Here is a 22186-nt window from a genome sequence, read left to right as displayed (position 1 = left end):
CCCCCTCCTCACAGTGTCCCATGCATGCTGCCCCCTCCTCACAGTGTCCCATGCATGCTGCCCCCTCCTCACAGTGTCCCATGCATGCTGCCCCCTCCTCACAGTGTCCCATGCATGCTGCCCCCTCCTCACAGTGTCCCATGCATGCTGCCCCCTCCTCACAGTGTCCCGTGCATGCTGCCCCCTCCTCACAGTGTCCCGTGCATGCTGCCCCCTCCTCACAGTGTCCCGTGCATGCTGCCCCCTCCTCAGTGTCCCATGCATGCTGCCCCCTCCTCACAGTGTCCCATGCATGCTGCCCCCTCCTCACAGTGTCCCAAGCATGCTGCCCCCTCCTCACAGTGTCCCATGCATGCTGCCCCCTCCTCACAGTGTCCCATGCATGCTGCCCCGTCCTCACAGTGTCCCATGCATGATGCCCCCTCCTCACAGTGTCCCATGCATGCTGCCCCCTCCTCACAGTGTCCCATGCATGTTGCCCCCTCCTCACAGTGTCCCATGCATGCTGCCCCCTCCTCACAGTGTCCCATGCATGCTGCCCCCTCCTCACAGTGTCCCATGCATGCTGCCCCCTCCTCACAGTGTCCCATGCATGCTGCCCCCTCCTCACAGTGTCCCATGCATGCTGCCCCCTCCTCACAGTGTCCCATGCATGCTGCCCCCTCCTCACAGTGTCCCATGCATGCTGCCCCCTCCTCACAGTGTCCCATGCATGCTGCCCCCTCCTCACAGTGTCCCATGCATGCTGCCCCCTCCTCACAGTGTCCCATGCATGCTGCCCCCTCCTTACAGTGTCCCATGCATGCTGCCCCCTCCTCACAGTGTCCCATGCATGCTGCCCCCTCCTCACAGTGTCCCATGCATGCTGCCCCCTCCTCACAGTGTCCCATGCATGCTGCCCCCTCCTCACAGTGTCTCATGCATGCTGCCCCCTCCTCACAATGTCCCATGCATGCTGCCCCCTCCTCAGTGTCCCATGCATGCTGCCCCCTCCTCAGTGTCCCATGCATGCTGCCCCCTCCTCAGTGTCCCATGCATGCTGCCCCCTCCTCACAGTGTCCCATGCATGCTGCCCCCTCCTCACAGTGTCCCATGCATGCTGCCCCCTCCTCACAGTGTCCCATGCATGCTGCCCCCTCCTCACAATGTCCCGTGCATGCTGCCCCCTCCTCACAGTGTCCCGTGCATGCTGCCCCCTCCTCACAGTGTCCTGTGCATGCTGCCCCTCTCCATGAGCTCCTAATGCTGCTTTCCTCTTTTCCATAATGACACCTCCATGCTGCCCCATTCATCATACTAAGACCACCACACTAGCGCTTATGCTGAGACCCACACACACACACACACACACACACACACACACACACACACACTACCCCACTCTTGATATTGGCTCCCCCTACATTGTTCCACTCCATACTGAGCCCACACATGCTGCCCCTTCTCCATAATGAGCTCCCAATGCTGCCCCCCTCTTATTCTGAGTCCTTACACTCCCCCCCCATCGATATTGTCATTGCTCTATCCCTCAACCCTTGTCCTCTGTCTCTAGCATTGGCCCCTCTCTCCCATTCCCACAGCAGCAGCCTCTCTCCCCCCGCCTCCAGGAGCAGCCTCTCCCCCAGCATCAGCCTCTCTCCCCCCAGCCTCCCCCAGCATCAGCCTCCCTTCCCCCAGCCTCCCCCAGGATCAGCCTCCCTTCTCCCAGCCTCCCCCAGCATCAGCCTCCCTCAGCATCAGCCTCCCTCCTCATCAGCCTCCCTCCTCATCAGCCTCCCTCCTCCAAGCCTCCCCCTCCCAGCCTCCCCAAGCATCAGCCTCCCTCCTCCCAGCCTCCCTCAGCATCAGCCTCCCTCCTCCAAGCCTCACCTTCCCCCTCCCAGCCTCCCCCAGCATCAGCCTCTCTCCTCCCAGCCTCCCCCAGCCTCAGCCTCCCTCCTCCCAGCCTCCCCCAGCCTCAGCCTCCCTCCTCCCAGCCTCCCCCAGCATCAGCCTCCCTCCTCCCAGCCTCCCCTAGCATCAGCCTCCCTCCTCCCAGCCTCCCCCAGCATCAGCCTCCCTCCTCCCTCAGCATCAGCCTCCCTCCTCCAAGCCTCCCTCAGCATCAGCTTCCCTCCTCCAAGCCTCACCCTCCCAGCTTCCCCCAGCATCAGCCTCTCTCCTCCCAGCCTCCCCCAGCATCAGCCTCCCTCCTCCCTCAGCATCAGCCTCCCTCCTCCCAGTCTCCCCCAGCATCAGCCTCCCTCCTCCCAGCCTCCCCCAGCATCAGCCTCTCTCCTCCCAGCCTCCCCCAGCATCAGCCTCCCTTCTCCCAGCCTCCCCCAGCATCAGCCTCCCTTCTCCCAGCCTCCCCCAGCATCAGCCTCCCTTCTCCCAGCATCAGCCTCCCTCCTCATCAGCCTCCCTCCTCATCAGCCTCCCTCCTCATCAGCCTCCCCCTCCTCATCAGCCTCCCCCTCCCCCTCCCAGCCTCCCCAAGCATCAGCCTCCCTCCTCCCAGCCTCCCTCAGCATCAGCCTCCCTCCTCCAAGCCTCACCTTCCCCCTCCCAGCCTCCCCCAGCATCAGCCTCTCTCCTCCCAGCCTCCCCCAGCCTCAGCCTCCCTCCTCCCAGCCTCCCCCAGCCTCAGCCTCCCTCCTCCCAGCATCAGCCTCCCTCCTCCCAGCCTCCCCCAGCATCAGCCTTCCTCCTCCCAGCCTCCCCCAGCATCAGCCTCCCTCCTCCCTCAGCATCAGCCTCCCTCCTCCAAGCCTCCCTCAGCATCAGCTTCCCTCCTCCAAGCCTCACCCTCCCAGCTTCCCCCAGCATCAGCCTCTCTCCTCCCAGCCTCCCCCAGCATCAGCCTCCCTCCTCCCTCAGCATCAGCCTCCCTCCTCTAAGCCTCCCTCAGCATCAGCTTCCCTCCTCCAAGCCTCACCCTCCCAGCCTCCCCCAGCATCAGCCTCTCTCCTCCCAGCCTCCCCCAGCATCAGCCTCCCCCAGCCTCAGCCTCCCTCCTCCCCCAGCCTCAGCCTCCCTCCTCCCTCAGCCTCCCTCCTTCAAGTCTCCCTCAGCATCAGCCTCCCTCAGCATCAGCCTCCCCCTCCCAGCCTCCCCCAGAATCAGCCTCTCTTCTCCCAGCCTCCCCCCCAGCTTCAGCCTCTCTCTCCCCCCAGCCTCAGCCTCTCTCTCCCCCCAGCCTCAGCCTCTCTCTCCCCCCAGCCTTAGCCTCTCTCTCCCCCCAGCCTTAGCCTCTCTCTCCCCCCAGCCTCCCCCCAGCCTCAGCCTCTCTCTCCCCCCAGCCTTAGCCTCTCTCTCCCCCCAGCCTCCCCCCCAGCCTCAGCCTCTCTCTCCCCCCAGCCTCAGCCTCTCTCTCCCCCCAGCCTTAGCCTCTCTCTCCCCCCAGCCTTAGCCTCTCTCTCCCCCCAGCCTCAGCCTCCCTCCTCCCTCAGCATCAGCCTCCCTCCTTCCAGCCTCCCCCAGCATCAGCCTCCCTCCTCCCAGCCTCCCCCAGCATCAGCCTCTCTCCTGCCAGCCTCCCATCAGCCTCCCTTCTCCCAGCCTCCCCCAGCATCAGCCTCCCTTCTCCCAGCCTCCCCCAGCATCAGCCTCCCTCAGCATCAGCCTCCCTCCTCATCAGCCTAACTCCTCATCAGCCTCCCTCCTCATCAGCCTCCCTCCTCATCACCCTCCCCCTCCCAGCCTCCCCAAGCATCAGCCTCACCCTCCCAGCCTCCCCCAGCATCAGCCTCTCTCCTCCCAGCCTCCCCCAGCATCAGCCTCCCCCAGCCTCAGCCTCCATCCTCCCCCAGCCTCAGCCTCCCTCCTCCCTCAGCCTCCCTCCTCCAAGTCTCCCTCAGCATCAGCCTCCCTCAGCATCAGCCTCCCCCTCCCAGCCTCCCCCAGAATCAGCCTCTCTTCTCCCAGCCTCCCCCCCAGCTTCAGCCTCTCTCTCTCCCCAGCCTCAGCCTCTCTCTCCCCCCAGCCTCAGCCTCTCTCTCCCCCCAGCCTTAGCCTCTCTCTCCCCCCAGCCTCCCCCCAGCCTCAGCCTCTCTCTCCCCCCAGCCTTAGCCTCTCTCTCCCCCAGCCTCCCCCCCAGCCTCAGCCTCTCTCTCCCCTCAGCCTCAGCCTCTCTCTCCCCCCAGCCTTAGCCTCTCTCTCCCCCCAGCCTTAGCCTCTCTCTCCCCCCAGCCTCCCCCCCAGCCTCAGCCTCCCTCCTCCCTCAGCATCAGCCTCCCTCCTCCCAGCCTCCCCCAGCATCAGCCTCTCTCCTCCCAGCCTCCCCCAGCATCAGCCTCTCTCCTCCCAGCCTCCCATCAGCCTCCCTTCTCCCAGCCTCCCCCAGCATCAGCCTCCCTTCTCCCAGCATCCCCCAGCATCAGCCTCCCTCAGCATCAGCCTCCCTCCTCATCAGCCTCCCTCCTCATCAGCCTCCCTCCTCATCAGCCTCCCCCTCCCCCTCAGCCTCCCTCCTCATCAGCCTCCCCCTCCCCCTCCCAGCCTCCCTCAGCATCAGCCTCCCTCCTCCAAGCCTCACCTTCCCCCTCCCAGCCTCCCCCAGCATCAGCCTCTCTCCTCCCAGCCTCCCCCAGCCTCAGCCTCCCTCCTCCCAGCCTCCCCCAGCCTCACCCTCCCTCCTCCCAGCCTCCCCCAGCATCAGCCTCCCTCCTCCCAGCCTCCCCCAGCATCAGCCTTCCTCCTCCCAGCCTCCCCCAGCATCAGCCTTCCTCCTCCCAGCCTCCCCCAGCATCAGCCTCCCTCCTCCCTCAGCATCAGCCTCCCTCCTCCAAGCCTCCCTCAGCATCAGCTTCCCTCCTCCAAGCCTCACCCTCCCAGCTTCCCCCAGCATCAGCCTCTCTCCTCCCAGCCTCCCCCAGCATCAGCCTCCCCCAGCCTCAGCCTCCCTCCTCCCCCAGCCTCAGCCTCCCTCCTCCCTCAGCCTCCCTCCTCCAAGTCTCCCTCAGCATCAGCCTCCCTCAGCATCAGCCTCCCCCTCCCAGCCTCCCCCAGAATCAGCCTCTCTTCTCCCAGCCTCCCCCCCAGCTTCAGCCTCTCTCTCCCCCCAGCCTCAGCCTCTCTCTCCCCCCAGCCTCAGCCTCTCTCTCCCCCCAGCCTTAGCCTCTCTCTCCCCCCAGCCTCAGCCTCTCTCTCCCCCCAGCCTCCCCCCCAGCCTCAGCCTCTCTCTCCCCCCAGCCTCCCCCCCAGCCTCAGCCTCTCTCTCCCCCCAGCCTCAGCCTCTCCCTCCCCCCAGCCTTAGCCTCTCTCTCCCCCCAGCCTCCCCCCCAGCCTCAGCCTCTCTCCCCCCAGCCTCAGCCTCCCTCTCTTCCCAGACTCCCCCCAGCCTCAGCCTCTTTCTCTTCCCAGCCTCCCCCCAGCCTCAGCCTCTCTCTCTTCCCAGCCTCCCCCCAGCCTCAGCCTCTCTCTTCTCAGCCTCCCCCCAGTCTCAGTCTCTCTCTCTTCCCAGCCTCAGCCTCTCTCTCTTCCCAGCCTCCCCTCAGCCTCTCTCTTCCCAGCCTCAGCCTCTCTCTCTCTTCCCAGCCTCTCTCTCTTCCCAGCCTCCCTCTCTTCCCAGCCTCCCCCCAGCCTCTCTCTCTTCCCAGCCTCCCCCAGCCTCAGCCTCTCTCCCCCCAGCCTCCCCTTGCATGATTACAGTGGAGAAAAAGAGGCATCGCAATTTGCAACGATCAGCAACTAACCTGCAAGGAGCCCATACATTCTAGGCTCTGCCTCTGCCTTACCTGCTCCGGTGCCCGCCGCCCTGCTCTGGCTGGCTCCTCTTCTGGCTGGCTCCAGCTTCAGACGCGTCCTCCTCCGCGGCGTGTGTCATCTGCAGCTTTGGACGCTGCAGCATGGGGCAGTGAGCTGACTGTCGCGCCCGCGCGCCTCTGACCCCGGAAGTGCAGGCCATGGAACTTCCGGGGTTAGTCAGCTCACTATGCCTGGCGCCCGCCATGTATTTAAATAGACAGCAGAAGTGCGCCTGTCCTCCCTCCCAACCCCCCCCCGGAACACAGCCGAGTGTAACGGAGGGAGGGACGGGGGGCGGGGATGTAAAAAAAAAAAAAAAAAAAAAAAATTATATTTTTTTTTTTTTTTTTTTTTTTGCTGCCAGAAAGTGCCGCCCCCCGCAACGTGCCGCCCTAGGCACGGGACCACGGGTGCCTAGTGACAAATACGGCCCTGTCCATGGTTACAACCACGCATATAGTCACAGTTAGTTGCTTGTGGTTATAATAAAGGATACCTAAGGTCCCTGCAATGTCCTGAATGTGAGGTAAACGACATAGTGAATCAGGAGAACTACACTACATTTCTAATTGGAGGTATTTACTAATATTATTATTATTACACCTACAACATCTTGGTATAGGATCTTGGAAATGGGAATATCCCTTTAAAGATGCATTTAAAGGAGCAGATGTTCTGCCCTTAAAGGGTAATTATTTTCTCTAAGATGCTATTCCACTATGTAGTAGGTATAATAACAATATTAGCAAATACTTCCAATTAAAAATGTAGTATAGTTCTTCTAATTTGCTACTTCACTTACCTAATGTGCAGGGCATTACAGTACCTTAGGTATCTATGGTTACCACTTATATAGAGACAGTTAATTAGTTGCTTGTGTACATAACCATGGATACCCAAGCTGCAATGCCCTGCACATGAGGTAAGAGACATGGCTATATCAAGATAACTATTCTACATTTCTAATTAAAGGTATTTGCTAATATTATTATTATTACACCTACTACATATTGGGAAAGGATAGAACCTAAAAAAACTACTAAGGTCATTATTTGATGAAAAAGTGAAAAATTTATTTAACAATCAATGCTACAATTAGGACATATAGGAATATTCTAGCATAATACAGCATAGATTATAGCATCAGCAACAAACGCTAAGCTGCAATGCCCTGCAAATGAGGTAAGAGACATACAGTTAGGTCCAGAAATATTTGGACAGTGACACAATTTTTGCGAGTTGGGCTCTGCATGCCACCACATTGGATTTGAAATGAAACCTCTACAACAGAATTCAAGTGCAGATTGTAACGTTTAATTTGAAGGTTTGAACAAAAATATCTGATAGAAATTGTAGGAATTGTACACATTTCTTTACAAACACTCCACATTTTAGGAGGTTAAAAGTAATTGGACAAATAAACCAAACCCAAACAAAATATTTTTATTTTCAATATTTTGTTGCGAATCCTTTGGAGGCAATCGCTGCCTTAAGTCTGGAACACATGGACATCACCAAACGCTGGGTTTCCTCCTTCTTAATGCTTTGCCAGGCCTTTACAGCCGCAGCCTTCAGGTCTTGCTTGTTTGTGGGTCTTTCCGTCTTAAGTCTGGATTTGAGCAAGTGAAATGCATGCTCAATTGGGTTAAGATCTGGTGATTGACTTGGCCATTGCAGAATGTTCCACTTTTTTGCACTCATGAACTCCTGGGTAGCTTTGGCTGTATGCTTGGGGTCATTGTCCATCTGTACTATGAAGCGCCGTCCGATCAACTTTGCGGCATTTGGCTGAATCTGGGCTGAAAGTATATCCCGGTACACTTCAGAATTCATCCGGCTACTCTTGTCTGCTGTTATGTCATCAATAAACACAAGTGACCCAGTGCCATTGAAAGCCATGCATGCCCATGCCATCACGTTGCCTCCACCATGTTTTACAGAGGATGTGGTGTGCCTTGGATCATGTGCCGTTCCCTTTCTTCTCCAAACTTTTTTCTTCCCATCATTCTGGTACAGGTTGATCTTGGTCTCATCTGTCCATAGAATACTTTTCCAGAACTGAGCTGGCTTCATGAGGTGTTTTTCAGTAAATTTAACTCTGGCCTGTCTATTTTTGGAATTGATGAATGGTTTGCATCTAGATGTGAACCCTTTGTATTTACTTTCATGGAGTCTTCTCTTTACTGCTGACTTAGAGACAGATACACCTACTTCACTGAGAGTGTTCTGGACTTCAGTTGATGTTGTGAACGGGTTCTTCTTCACCAAAGAAAGTATGCGGCGATCATCCACCACTGTTGTCATCCGTGGACGCCCAGGCCTTTTTGAGTTCCCAAGCTCACCAGTCAATTCCTTTTTTTCTCAGAATATACCCGACTGTTGATTTTGCTACTCCAAGCATGTCTGCTATCTCTCTGATGGATTTTTTCTTTTTTTTCAGCCTCAGGATGTTCTGCTTCACCTCAATTGAGAGTTCCTTAGACCGCATGTTGTCTGGTCACAGCAACAGCTTCCAAATGCAAAACCACACACCTGTAATCAACCCCAGACCTTTTAACTACTTCATTGATTACAGGTTAACGAGGGAGACGCCTTCAGAGTTAATTGCAGCCCTTAGAGTCCCTTGTCCAATTACTTTTGGTCCCTTGAAAAAGAGGAGGCTATGCATTACAGAGCTATGATTCCTAAACCCTTTCTCCGATTTGGATGTGAAAACTCTCATATTGCAGCTGGGAGTGTGCACTTTCAGCCCATATTATATATATAATTGTATTTCTGAACATGTTTTTGTAAACAGCTAAAATAACAAAACTTGTGTCACTGTCCAAATATTTCTGGACCTAACTGTATCTAATAAGGAGAACTATACTACATTTCTAATTGGAGGTACTTACTAATACAGTATTATTATTATTATTACACCCACTACATATTGGGATAGGATCTTGGAGCTGGGAATAACCCTTTAATGAGTAGTGATCAATAATATAACAAATCCACTGAGGCTGCAGTTGTTTTTATAGTTTTTTATGCTAGCACTCATTGCTGTAATGGTTTGCTTTCCACAATTTCTATTATTTTCGGCAGCACATCCCTATTTGCATTTGGGGATATGCCGCAGATGCGTTTTTTGTCTGAAGATGTTCACAAATGGATTGTATTATCTATTGTGTACTGATTCTGAGTCATAGGCTGTATATTCTTCAGAGCTACATTCACAGTTCTGCAGGCTCCAAAGTGCATGCCTTTCAGTATTTATCCATCCATCCATCCATCTATTCATCCATCCATCTATTCATCCATCCATCTATTCATCCATCCATCTATTCATTCATCTATTCATCCATCCATCTATTCATCCATCCATCTATTCATTCATCCATCCATCCATCCATCCATCTATTCATCCATCCATCCATCCATCCATCCATCCATCTATCTATCTCTTCATCCATCCATCCATCCATCCATCCATCCATCCATCTCTTCATCCATCCATCCATCCATCTATTCATTCATTCATTCATTCATTCATTCATTCACTCACTCATCTCTCCATCCATCCATCCATCCATCCATCCATCCATCCATCTATTCATCCATCCATCCTTCCATCCATCCATCCATCTATCTCTTCATCCATCCATCCATCCATCCATCCATCCATCCATCCATCCATCCATCCATCCATTCACTCATCTCTCCATCCATCCATCCATCCATCTATTCATCCATCCATACATCCATCCATACATCCATCCATACATCCATCTATTCATCCGTCCGTCCGTCTGTCCGTGCGTCCGTCCATCCATCTATCCTTCCATCCATCCATCCACATTTTCATGAATCTAATACCTCCATACACTCTTTCACCTTTTTGGGGTCATCTGACTATTGGGCTGATGAGTCTCTTAATTAATTGCACTAAGAATATAAAATACAGTAATATCATCATTATTACCACTCACTTGTATTTTTCCTTCATGTTCCACTGGTTTTCTGCCCCCTGCAACCAAAATAAAAATAATAAAACATTTTCTTAACTGATGTCTGAAAAAAACAATAAACAAACAAAAAAAGAAGCATAAAATAGACAGCGCCCCTCTTGTAGTTAGGCTATGTTTGGTATTGCAGCTCAGACACATCCGTTTCATTTATAGGGGAGGAAAAAGCAGACCCTTAGCGCTAATCTCCTATAACCATGTTCTGATTCCATATCAATTGTTTCAGATTCAGTCATTAAAAGAAACTGTACATGTCATTGGGGTGTCTGACCAGACTATGTAGAGGGGCACACAGAGCCCCCAATGATATCAGGACACCGTGCCCCAATTCATTAGTCGTTTTGCACTTTCTTTTTTTGTAGATCAAGTTTTGGTTTATATTTTTATTTTTGCAAAAAACAATCACAGTAGAGAAACTCTGAGAAAAATTGCTACATATATAATTTACTAATAAAACATAATTACAATTCTTAAAGGGAACCTGTCACCAGATTTGGTGACTATAAGCTGTGGCCACCACCGGGCTCTTCTATACAGCATTCTAACACACTGTATATAAGAGCCCAGGCCGCTGTGTAGAACATAAAAATCACTTTATAATACTCACCTAAATGGTCAGTACAGTGCAGACTGGTCGAATGGGTGTCTCAGTTCTTCGGGTGTGGCGCCTCCTCTTTCGACCATCTTTGTACTCCTTCTTCTGAAGCCTGGGCATTCAGCCTGGGCATTGAGGTCCTGCGCAAAGTATTGTAGTGCGCCTGCGCAAGACCTCAATGCCGGCGAGTGTGTATGACGTAGGATGCGTCATGCAACCAGACTTCAGAAGAAGCAGGACGAAGATGGCCGAAAGAGAAGGCATAAGTCCCGGAGAATGGAGACATCCATCTGACCAGTCTGCACCGCACCACCCCTTAGGTGAGTATTATAAAGTGATTTTTACATTCTACACAGCGGCCTGGGCTCTTATTTATGTAGCGCCCCTGCGGTCATGCTACTAAGATCTGCAACCTGGTTCCTGGAGTCCTAGCTCTGGCTAAACCCGCACACACCTAAAACACTCACACAACACCACCCTGGACCACAAGAGGGCAGTATCAGAGGGTTGGCCATCCTATGGTGTAAAGCCTGCCTAGCAAGTGGAGGTTGCCTAGGAGGTGTAAATCCAACCCTCCTGTAGTGAGATCCCTAAAGGGAAGGGGAGGAGTTGGTGGGTGGATGAGAGAAGTCTAGACAAAGAGAGGAGAAGGAGGGAGGAGGACACCCGGCTGGGTGTCAGGTCTCGGTGTGAGGCCTGAAGATCAATCGCATGGTGTCCAGGGAAGAAGCAGCTGGCTGTGAGGTCTGCAGGGGACTCTGACAGAGCTGTGCACACAACCGGGTGCAGGCCAGGAGGGAGCCGCACCATAAGAGAAGTGCACGGAGGGGCCATAGCCAGGCCACACGGACAGAGCTGGGACAAAGGGAACCGGGAATCTGTCCCCAGCACCAGGAGAGTGTAACCTGGGAGTAAATTGTCAGTACCCTGTTTCACTCGGACTTTGCCTGTTTGCATTCCTTCCAATCTGTACCTCATCCAGCACCTAGAGGACACTGGGGTTCACCCTACTTGCGGAGGGGGTTAACATACTCGCTGCTGATTCCATCAGCCCCAGTCTCTCACAAGCAGCAGCGGCGGCTTCCATTCCCTTGCCGCACTACAGCAGTTCCGGGATTACTCGAGCCACCGACCACCTGGATCCGAGCAGCACGGTTGCCCCGGGGCGCGACATATACAGCATGTTAGAATGTTGTATATAAGAGCCTACTGGTGGTGGCCGCAACTTATAGGCCCCAAATCTGGTGACAGGTTCCCTTTAAGTAAAGAAATCAGATTCTGATCTCCATAAAATTCTATAATAGATGAAAACACCATGGTTTCTGTTTTTGTGGATTAGGTGCTGAATGGGCGATAATTTGCTAATTTAGGGTTGACCCACCACTGGTACCCAAACCGATCGTCAGACCACGGAATTTGTATTCCAAATGGGAAATGTTTATTTCCATTACAAAATGGAGAGGTAGGTAAGACGACCATTCATTCTGCATGGGGCTGCCATATAGCGAATGAATGGAGTGCAGGTGGAGCAGCACTCCAAATATCAATAAATTAGGATGTTTATTAGTGCAAAAATACAAATTGGTTATGGATTTTGCTCCATTTCTATCTACATACTCTGGGGTACCACTCCTATAGCTAATCTTTCTATTATGTTACTTCTATACAATAAATTAATGGTAAATAATATACTTACTGATCGTGGTGTGTGATTGATTTTTTTTGTTGGCAAATGCACATCTTCCTGTGACCTTAATTAATAAAAAGTATTGCACAGAATCAAGATCTATTACTGTCATTCATGCTCTTACATCATTAAAGACAACCAACCAGCAGGATTTTGCTATATGAAGTAAAGGCAGTGTGATACTGGCACTAAGACGCTGAATCCAGGCATACCTGGTATAAAAAGATCCGATGTTCGGTTGCAGAAATATCTTTAATCAATGTTGCGGAAAGGCACTGCACTTTGATTGAAGGGTGCATCAGGCCTTTGTGGGTTGGGTCCTCAGTGTTTATTCCTCCTACGGCGTCCTGTTGGCTTGCCCCTTTTTCTTTATTTGAATATCGCTCCGCGCCACCATTGCTGTTGTTGGCGGCGGCGCATGCGCATTGCCACAGTAATTCTGTCTTCATTAAAATAATGCCAGAGTCCGCGCATGCACAAACCGCAATCTCCGATGCCATTTTAATGAAGACACTCTGATGAAGACCATGAGCGGCATCAATGCGTGTGCGCATTGCCACACTAATTCTGTCTTCATTAAAATAATGCCAGAGTCCGCGCATGCACAAACCGCAATCTCCGATGCCATTTTAATGAAGACACTCTGATGAAGACCATGAGCGGCATCAATGCGTGTGCGCATTGCCACACTAATTCTGTCTTCATTAAAATAATGCCAGAGTCCGCGCATGCACAAACCGCAATCTCCGATGCCATTTTAATGAAGACACTCTGATGAAGACCATGAGCGGCATCAATGCGTGTGCGCATTGCCACAGTAATTCTGTCTTCATTAAAATGGCACCGCAGTCCGCGCATGCGCGAACCACGATCTCTGGCGTCATTTTATTGAAGATACTGCAGTGAAGACTATGAGCAGCAGGGGCACATGCGCAGATGTAAAAAAAAAATAAATTCTAATATAAATGCACTCAGAAAAGTTTCTGGGTAATGTACATTGCAATATTGATTGGACTAATAAAGGAAAGTCATTCCAATAATTAGATATTTTAGATAATTGGTGACGATGTGATTAAAATTCTATGTTCCAAAATCTTTCTTTAAGCATCTGAGCACTTAAGGAGAAAACCCTGCAGCTTCATCTCCCTCCTCCCTTTTTAGTAATTGAGCAGGAATACTACCTATAGGAAACGCTGCTGAAATGCAATGAAGAGGAGGGAAAGGGGACACCATTAAGGCAAAAAAGAGGCTAAAAAAGCCTCTTAGAGGAGTCTAGAAAAAGCCTGTGCAACATGGAGAAGCAGTATACTATATAGTATAAAGGATCTCTTGTGTACTGACATAGTGGCCAGCAACATGAGAAGTCAACATGAGAAACATTCCCTTAAAAATAAACGAGAGATAACATGACATAGTCATGGAGACATAACCAATTGATCTGTCTGCAATTATCGCTGGTCATACACATTAGATCAATATCAGCCCAACCTGACAATTTTGGCAATGATAACTTCCTAAAGTGTGAGAGGTTGTCCCTATGATAGATGCAAGAGGAAAAAAGGATCAGGCTGATGGAAGGCAACATGCCCCATCCTTTTGCTCTCAGGGGGTTCAAGAGCAAAAACTGTTGTCTGAATGAATTGTGTCAAGCTTTATATTTCCTGTGGACATTTACAGTATATATTTGGGTTGCGTGATAGTTACCTGTATAGCATTGTTGTATCTTGAGGGTTGACCTGCGCTGAGGAGGTTTTCTGGGAAATTCTCTTTGTAGGAGCCATGTAATACCGGTACTTTGAGAGGAAGGACTGGGAGGGTTTCTTCAGTAACCTCGGCTTGAAGGGCTTTTTGGTGTTCGTGAAGCTCTTGGGGTGTTTGTCCAGGAGATCTCCGCTGTAGGTTTGCTTTTGGGGATTGTTATATGGTTTCTTTCTTTGCAGACTTTGATTGATAGAAGTTCTGGGGTTCACATCACAATGTTCTTTTCCTGTATTTTCCCGATCTTCTCTGGCTGTGAGGACCGGGGAGTTGGTCTGAGATCTTGACTTGCCTGTATCAAAACGTTTTCCTGTTTTGTCCACTTGGGTTATTTTGTATCCGTTATTAACCTGCAAAATGTTATAGTTAATATTTCTAAACCAATATATAGCTTTACCTTGAGCAGGTTTCTGAGGCATTAAGCTATGCACACTACTGGTGTGATTTCTAGGTTAAGGTTAGATCTTGTATTGGAGTGGACTTTCTTTTGATGCTGAAAGGGTTAAGAACTTTTCCCCTGCTGGTTGAGATTATTCTTAGCCTTAATCACAGCCGCAGCATTGTGTCATCACCCCCTTCCACTTTATATACCCACTCCCTGCCGGTGATAGATTCTTTAAACTGACCACATTGAAGGAGCTTACCTGTGCATAGCTGTGGTGTCGTTTCAGTTGCAGCTGTGAAGTTTCCTGGTGAAGAAACCAAGGAGTGCTTTTCATTGTGTCTTTCCCCACCTGTTTGTCTTACCTTCCTCATTTTGTTTTATTGTAGTATTGGGACAAGTGTCTCACTGGCCTACTCACTAGCCAGGGTAAGTTCAGTGCCAGCAAGGGCCTAGGCAGGTGAGGGCGCATGGGGGGAAGGACCCATTTAGAAACACTAGGAAGCTCAGAGATCGGTCACAGATGAGTGTGACGTAGTGACACATCTTCCCCTTCCCTATTGCTAGGGCCTTCCATTACATCTTCCTTGGTTTTCACTCTGTTTTGCGCTGCACGTCGGGCATTCCCTCGCCTCGGTGTAACAGAGTGGCTCTCTATGTAGAGTGGTTTCCTCTTTGCTTCTATTCCTTCATCCGGGACAACCACAAATTTAACCTTCCCACCATGATGTACAGTACAGTGAGATGGCACACCACATTGGCTGATATGCTTGTCCCTTACCTACAATGTCACCAACTCTAAACAATATGGAGCTTCTCATACCCCCCTCCGAGTGGAGGAAATGTGGACATCAATTACTCTGGGACCTACACTACCCCTCATGCACACTCCTCTCCACGTCTACATGACCTACACTACCCCTCATGCACACTCCTCTCCACGTCTACATGACCTACACTACCCCTCATGCACACTCCTCTCCACGTCTACATGACCCACACTACCCCTCATGCACACTCCTCTCCACGTCTACATGACCTACACTACCCCTCATGCACACTCCTCTCCACGTCTACATGACCCACACTACCCCTCATGCACACTCCTCTCCACGTCTACATGACCTACACTACCCCTCATGCACACTCCTCTCCACGTCTACATGACCTACACTACCCCTCATGCACACTCCTCTCCACGTGTACATGACCTAGGCTACAGCTCATGCACACTCCTCTCCACGTCTATATGACCTACACTACCCCTCATGCACACTCCTCTCCACGTCTACATGACCTACACTACCCCTCATGCACACTTCTCTCCACGTCTACATGACCTACACTACCCCTCATGCACACTCCTCTCCACGTCTACATGACCTACACTACCCCTCATGCACACTCCTCTCCACGTCTACATGACCTACACTACCCCTCATGCACACTCCTCTCCACGTCTACATGACCTACACTACCCCTCATGCACACTCCTCTCCACGTCTACATGACCTACACTACCCCTCATGCACACTCCTCTCCACGTCTACATGACCTAGGCTACAGCTCATGCACACTCCTCTCCCTGTCTACATGACCTAGGCTACAGCTCATGCACACTCCTCTCACCAATCACACTCCATGTAAACAACCTGACTCCCTAAAAGTCAACCAGCCTAAGATTTGTCAATCCCTGGCTACGGGCACCAACCCCCGGCCTTCCTTCCCATCTAACCTACAGTCATGCTGAATATTCATAGACAAGGCTAACCTCCCAATGATCAGATACATAAATATGAAGATAGAGGGGCTATAAAGGAAACAACCTAAAAGAGTGAGGCCATTGTCAGAGGCTGAATACTTCAGGTCAGTTTTCAGCCCTCTTACAGGCTCCATTTTCACTTTGGGCCCCTGTTCTCGGAATTGTTAGAGGTCTTAGTGTGCCGCCCCCACGTCAGTAGCAGCCGGGCTGCTCGGATTCGGATCTGCAGTGGCTCGAGGGATTTCCGGACCCGGGGGTCGCGTGGACACTCAAATAAAAAGGGGGACGTATATGTACGGGATTGTTGCAAGTACTTCGTGATGCCACCCATGGTGTGTGGTGAGATGTAGCACCACCGCTGCTGATACGGAGAACCCGGGGCGATGGGATGGCAGCTGGATGTTAACCACTCCGTGAGTAGGGATGGTTGCCCCGGGGCTCAGTGTCCAAAACACGGGGAATGATGTAGGCCGGAGGTGGTACGCTGGGCTGGGGAGTGTTGGTGTACTCATTGTGGAATAATTGCACACAAGTCCGTTGGTAAACCAAGGTGTCAGTGGCCAGCTGCTGCGTCCGGGTGTACTCGGGTCCAACACCCGGCTGGTGTACCGATGTCCCTTCCTCCGGCACTCTGTAATTTTCTTGTGTTGATTTAACCCGAGTGGAACGGGAGAAATCCGCTCCCGGTGTTTTGTGTACCTGAGGAGCCGTTGCTCGCGAACACTGACCCTTGGGATTTCAGTGGGTGACTTCGGATACCCTATCCCCCGCGGTGGGCTGCCGGTTGCTCTATCTGGGCTGAACTTCTGGAGCTAGGCCTGAAACCTGCTCCCGGCCTGGTGAATTAGAGAAAGGGCTTGCAACCGTCTTCTAACTAGGGTCCAGGTACCCCGCCTGTGCACCATTTCCGGACCGGATCTCTGCTGTCGTTACCGGCATGCTCGAAACCCTGTCCCGATCCACTCTGGATCTCCTGCGACCGTAATCCCATCGCCTTTGGACACGATCCACTGCTTGCCACCTAGCCAGTAGACCAGGGCCACTACCCTGTCCACTCTCACTAGGACCAGCTTTCCTCCTGACAGTCTGTCACTGTCACTCCTCTCCACTTCAAACTCCAAACTCCTCTGACTTGTTCCCGCCCCCGGATCCTCAAGACCCCTAGGTGGGCGCTCCCAATCTGCCTGATCCTGCCCACTGGTGTGTGCTTCTTACCCTGAGGGGGGGGTGACTAGGATTTTGTGGCTGATGGAACCCTTGTGTGGGAAGGTGTTATGTGGGGTGCAGTTTACCTCTGTGTCCACCTGGCGGCGCCAGGGCGACACATTAGCAGCTGGAGATGGAGTGACTATATTGTGGATAAGTAATGTTTAGGGGACAAAATCATTGATTTGTGTAACATTTTTGTTACGTTGAGCCTTCCTTATAGAGACAGTACACATTTCTAAAAAGGACTTGGTCTGATGCCGTGTTGGTCACTTTGTAGCCTGGGACCACATACCTATCTGTGCAGAGTATTCTGTGGCGTGCAAGCTGCACATTTGCAAATTTAGATCGTTGGGTAATACATTAAAAGTATTGGCATGGCAGTCCTATGGACCCATGGAGGAGCAGAGCATAGGACAATCTGAGCCATAGGGTATCCTTACAGAGAACCAAAAATGGCACTGCAAGTTGGCATTAATTAACTCTGGGCTCTACCGCCTCTGGGGGACCTGTTCTCCAGCTTATAAGAGGCTGGCCAATTTTGGAGGAAATTTTGCTTATTTATTTAAAAATGTAATTGGGGATATTATTCATATGCTGTAGTACCCAGCAATGCCCAAGATAGTCAGATAAAAGTCTGTCAGTCAGACTCTCTCTCTCTTTCTCTCTCTGACTGACTCTCTTTGTGTCTCTTTCTGTGTGTCTCTTTCAGTGTGTGTGTCTTTTTGTGTGTGTGTCTTTTTGTGTGCTTCTTTCTGTGTGTGTCATTTCATGTGTGTGTGTGTCTCTTTCTGTGTGAGTCTTTTTGTGTGTGTCTTTTTGTGTGTGTCTCTTTCTGTGTGTTTGTCTTTTTCTGTGTGTGTCTTTTTGTGTCTCTTTCTTAGTGTGTCTCTTTCTGTGTGTCTCTTCGTGTGTGTGTCTCTTTCTGTGTGTCTTTTTGTCTGTGTCTCTTTCTGTGTGTTTGGGTTTCTCTCTCTGTCCATAATTGGAGTCTACAATAACAGATCCGTTCCCAGCTGCATTGACTTTTATGTTAGCAGGTTTTTTTGTCAAATAACTAAAGCACAGGGTTACGTTTTCCCCTCAAAACATAGTCTATGACGTTCCCTGAGTCAAATGAGGCGGCTGTGCAAATTTTCTTGTTTGTAAAATGCGACGGTGCAGATTCCTTTAACACAGAGGTCCCCAACTCCAGTCCTCAAGGCACACCAACAGTGCAGGTTTTTGGGATTTCCTTAGTATTGCACAGGTGTTAATGTAATTACCTGCCCAGGTGCTGGTTCCAACAGCAGTGCAATGCTAAGGAAATCCTAAAAACATGCACTGTTGGTGGGCCTTGAGGACTGGAGTTGGGGAACCCTGTTTTAACAGACACACACACACACACATACCACCCCCCACACATACACACACTCACACACTCGCACGCACGCACGCACGCACGCACGCACACACAAGCACACAGAGCTTTATATATTTTGCACTGGTTGCCTTCTATACCTTCTGAGGTGCACAGCCTATTGCTGGCTGCAGAATGAGTTACCTGCAAGTGTGACAGTGAGCTCACCATGACAGTCTGACAGAATTGAAACTTTGTAACCGAGTCTGCATCTCCTGGCAAAAAAACGCACCAAAACCACTTTCGTTTTTCTGCAGATTTGGTGCAGAAAGGTCTGTAACCAAATACTTAATGTGCGCACATCACCTAATCTAATCTGGTAATCCAGCATTGAGTTCAATGAGTTAACCTCAGGTCAGTTCATCTGATGTCAGAGCTGGGGTACCCTGGGAACCCCAGCTGTGACGTCAGGTGAACTCATTGACATCACCACTCTCCTAGCTGCAGCTCTGTCAGTGTGTCCCTGACACCACAGTGATCGGTCACATTTTCTAATGTGACCGCGCACTGTGACCTCAGGATGTAGCAGAGCTGGTTTTGTGATAAGACCTTGTGTGGATTATGTCGGACCTGCAGAGGTGTTTTGGGGCTAGATTTGAGAAAGAGGATATTTTCTTTTTTAAATAAAGGATTTTTTTCTCTGTGTTTTGTGTTTATTTCTTTTGACTTACAGGGTTAGTAATGGGGGGGTCTCATAGACCCCTCCCAATTAGTAACTTCAGGCTTGATGGCAGCTGTGATTTTTTTACAAATCACAGCTGTCATTAACCCCTTGTATTACCCCGTTTGCTACCGCTCCCTGGCAATCGTGATGAGTCTGGTAAAGCACCATAAATTGGCGCATCTAATGGATGAAATAATTCCGGGGCAGAAGCGGGCTGTTATTTTTAGGCAGGAGGGCCAATAACCATGGGCCTCCCCAGCCTCAGAAGGCCAGCCCCCAACTGTCTGTTTTATCTTGGCTGGGTATCAAAATTTGGGGGACTGCATGCCATTTTTAAAATTATTTAAATAATTTAAAAAAAGCCGCATGGGTCGGTCCCTCGTATTTTGATACACAGCCAGCCAAGATGAAGCACATAGCTGGGGGCTGCAGCCTGTAGCCATCTGTTTTATCTGCACTAAGTATCAAAATATGGGAGAATGTACGCTATTTTTTCAAATTATTTCTTTTTGCACTATACAACCAATCACAGATGCTGGAAGTCTGACTGCAACCAGTCTCAGACGCTGTCACAGACAGTGGGCGGGGAAAGCAGTGAATATGCATGAGAGTTAATTATCAGACCCAAAAGCAGTGTGACACCGCATGGGAGGCTCAGTAAGCATAACTGCCCTGCTCTAATCCCCATTTTGCATCCTTTTACCTTTTTTTTAAAATTTTTTTTATTTTTATCTGAGTGGCCGAACCCGAACAGTAACACGGACGTCCCTGAGAAGTCCGTGATCGGAGTCCGTGCACGAACACTATATGTCCAGTACGGACCCTAAACTTTATGGACCCCATCACTACTCTTAGGGGTACTTTGCACGCTGCAACATCGCTAGCCGATGCTAGCAATGCAGAGCACGATAGTACCCGCCCCCGTCGCACATGCGATATCTTGTGATAGCTGCCGTAGCGAACATTATCGCTACGACAGCTTCACACGCACTTACCTGCCCTGCGACGTCGCCGGCAACCCGCCTCCTTCCTAAGGGGGCGGGTCGTGCGGCATCACAGCGACATCACATGGCAGGCGGCCAATAGAAGCGGAGGGGTGGAGATGAGCGGTACGTAACATCCCGCCCACCTCCTTCCTTCCGCATAGCCGGTAGAGGCAGGTAAGGAGATGTTCCTCGCTCCTGCAGCTTCATACACAGCGATGTGGACTGCCGCAGGAACGAGGAACAACATCGTCCTATTGGTGCGACATTATGTAAATGTCCGACGCTACACAGATCACCAATTTACGACGCTTTTGCGATCATTTATCGGAGCATCTAGGCTTTACACGTTGCGACATCGTTACTGGCGCCGGATGTGCGTCACTTTCGATTTGACCCTGACGATATTGCAGTAGCGATGTCGCAACGTGCAAAGTACCCCTAAAACTCTCTCTTTACCTTTTTACAGATAGGAAAAGAATGGAGGGGATTTGGAGAAGTGCTTACAGGCACCATTTGTGCTGCACAAGTACCATATACTTACATAGCAGAGAGGTCCCTTGCACCGTGCTTGTAATGTAGGTAATTGTCTTTGATTATATGCAACCTACATTTTATTTCCCCCATTACTGAAACTATTATTAGATTGTAACTATTGTTTTATTCATCCTGAAATTCTATGTAACTGGATTACCGCATATCAGATTTTCTGCAGATCTTATTATTGTATTGCAGTCTATTATACCGCAGCAATGTGTTTATGTCAGATGCAGGACAAGATACAACGTAAACGGTATTTTTGTGTTGTTCGCGAGAATGAGATCCTCCGTAGCAGAACAGCAAGCTATGATGCCCCATCTTTCAATCACCTGACCACCAAGGCCTGTGATTGACTGCAGCGGTCAGGTAACCAAAATGGGATGTGCCTCTGATGTTGTTCACAAAAACACTGCAGCCGATCACAAGCCAGTTGATTGAAGAATAGGACAATCATTATTCCCTGTTGGAGACCACCGAAGCAGAGCGCTCTGTAGACAGAAGGGTTAGAGCTCGTGACTTCGGGAAGATTGACAAACAGTCCCTGGAGGCTTCCTGTTCTTGGCGCTAGGATGCTCCAAAATCAGTTGCCAAAAACCGATCCAGGGGACAGGAAGTGTTGTGTGGCCTATACAATGGTTCTGGTTCTGAAAAATTGTCATAGGTGTGTCCCCTTCTGGCGAATCTGGGACCAGAAGGTCACAATGCCTTATTATGTGCAGGTCTGCAGCTTGTGTTTGAGGGAATCTACTTTCTTTTGGTGCTGTAAGGGTTAAGGACTCTTTCCTATCTTGCTGTCCTTTATAGCCTTAATCTCAGGTACAGCTTTTTTTGACCACTAACCTTTGCTATAAAAAGTCACATATCTTACCATCTGATGCCGGTTATTGAATCTTCATGCTTACGCTAATCACTGTGGAAGAAGCCAGTCTCTGAAAGAAGCTGAGGAGTTGTGACAATTGCAGCTGTGGTGTATAGCTGCATTGGAGAAGCTTGGAGTGTTTTTCTTTTTATTTTCCCTCTGTCTCCCTTGTATAGTTGTAACACCCATACCAGTGTCCCCACGCTGTCCTTCCCACCCTCCCCCAACTGGGACTTTTGTTTCTCTCACCTGCCCGGCTGTTCTGTGGTGGCTGCCCCATCCCCAGTCCATGCTGTTGTCTCCCAGAGCCTGTGTGAGCCTGTGTACACCTCACAGGCTTCCTGGTACTGCCTGAAGGGAGCACACATGGCCACGCCCCTTTTCTTAAAGGGCCAGTGCACCTTGACCCAGAAGTGCCTCTCAGGACAGGTATTTAAGGCACTTTCCCCTGAAGGAAGGTGCCTGGGCAATGAGTTTCCAACATTGATAGTTCTCAGGTCCCATTGTGCTGCTGCTGTCATTGTGCTGAGTTCTGCTGTTGACACATATCTATATTTCAGTGCTACCGCATCCATCCCAGATGGATCCACGACTCCGCCTGCTGTTGCTGTCATTTC

The 22186-nt window shown here is 50.7% G+C and overlaps 1 protein-coding gene across 1 annotated transcript in view; it reads right to left on the bottom strand.

Annotated features, from left to right (window-relative positions):
* Positions 1-22186, bottom strand: part of LOC142295983 (spermatogenesis-associated protein 7 homolog) — a 246500-nt gene that overhangs the window by 67929 nt on the left and 156385 nt on the right. The window contains exons 5-7 of the mRNA XM_075339138.1: positions 13721-14124; positions 12026-12080; positions 9699-9736 (exon numbers count right to left, since the gene is read on the bottom strand). Of these exons, the coding sequence (XP_075195253.1) occupies positions 9699-9736; positions 12026-12080; positions 13721-14124 (497 nt within the window). The remainder of the gene's footprint in view (positions 1-9698; positions 9737-12025; positions 12081-13720; positions 14125-22186) is intronic.

This window comes from Anomaloglossus baeobatrachus, chromosome 3, assembly GCF_048569485.1.
Source record: "Anomaloglossus baeobatrachus isolate aAnoBae1 chromosome 3, aAnoBae1.hap1, whole genome shotgun sequence".
Taxonomy (NCBI): domain Eukaryota; kingdom Metazoa; phylum Chordata; class Amphibia; order Anura; family Aromobatidae; genus Anomaloglossus; species Anomaloglossus baeobatrachus.
This window is presented reverse-complemented; position numbering and strand designations above follow the sequence as displayed.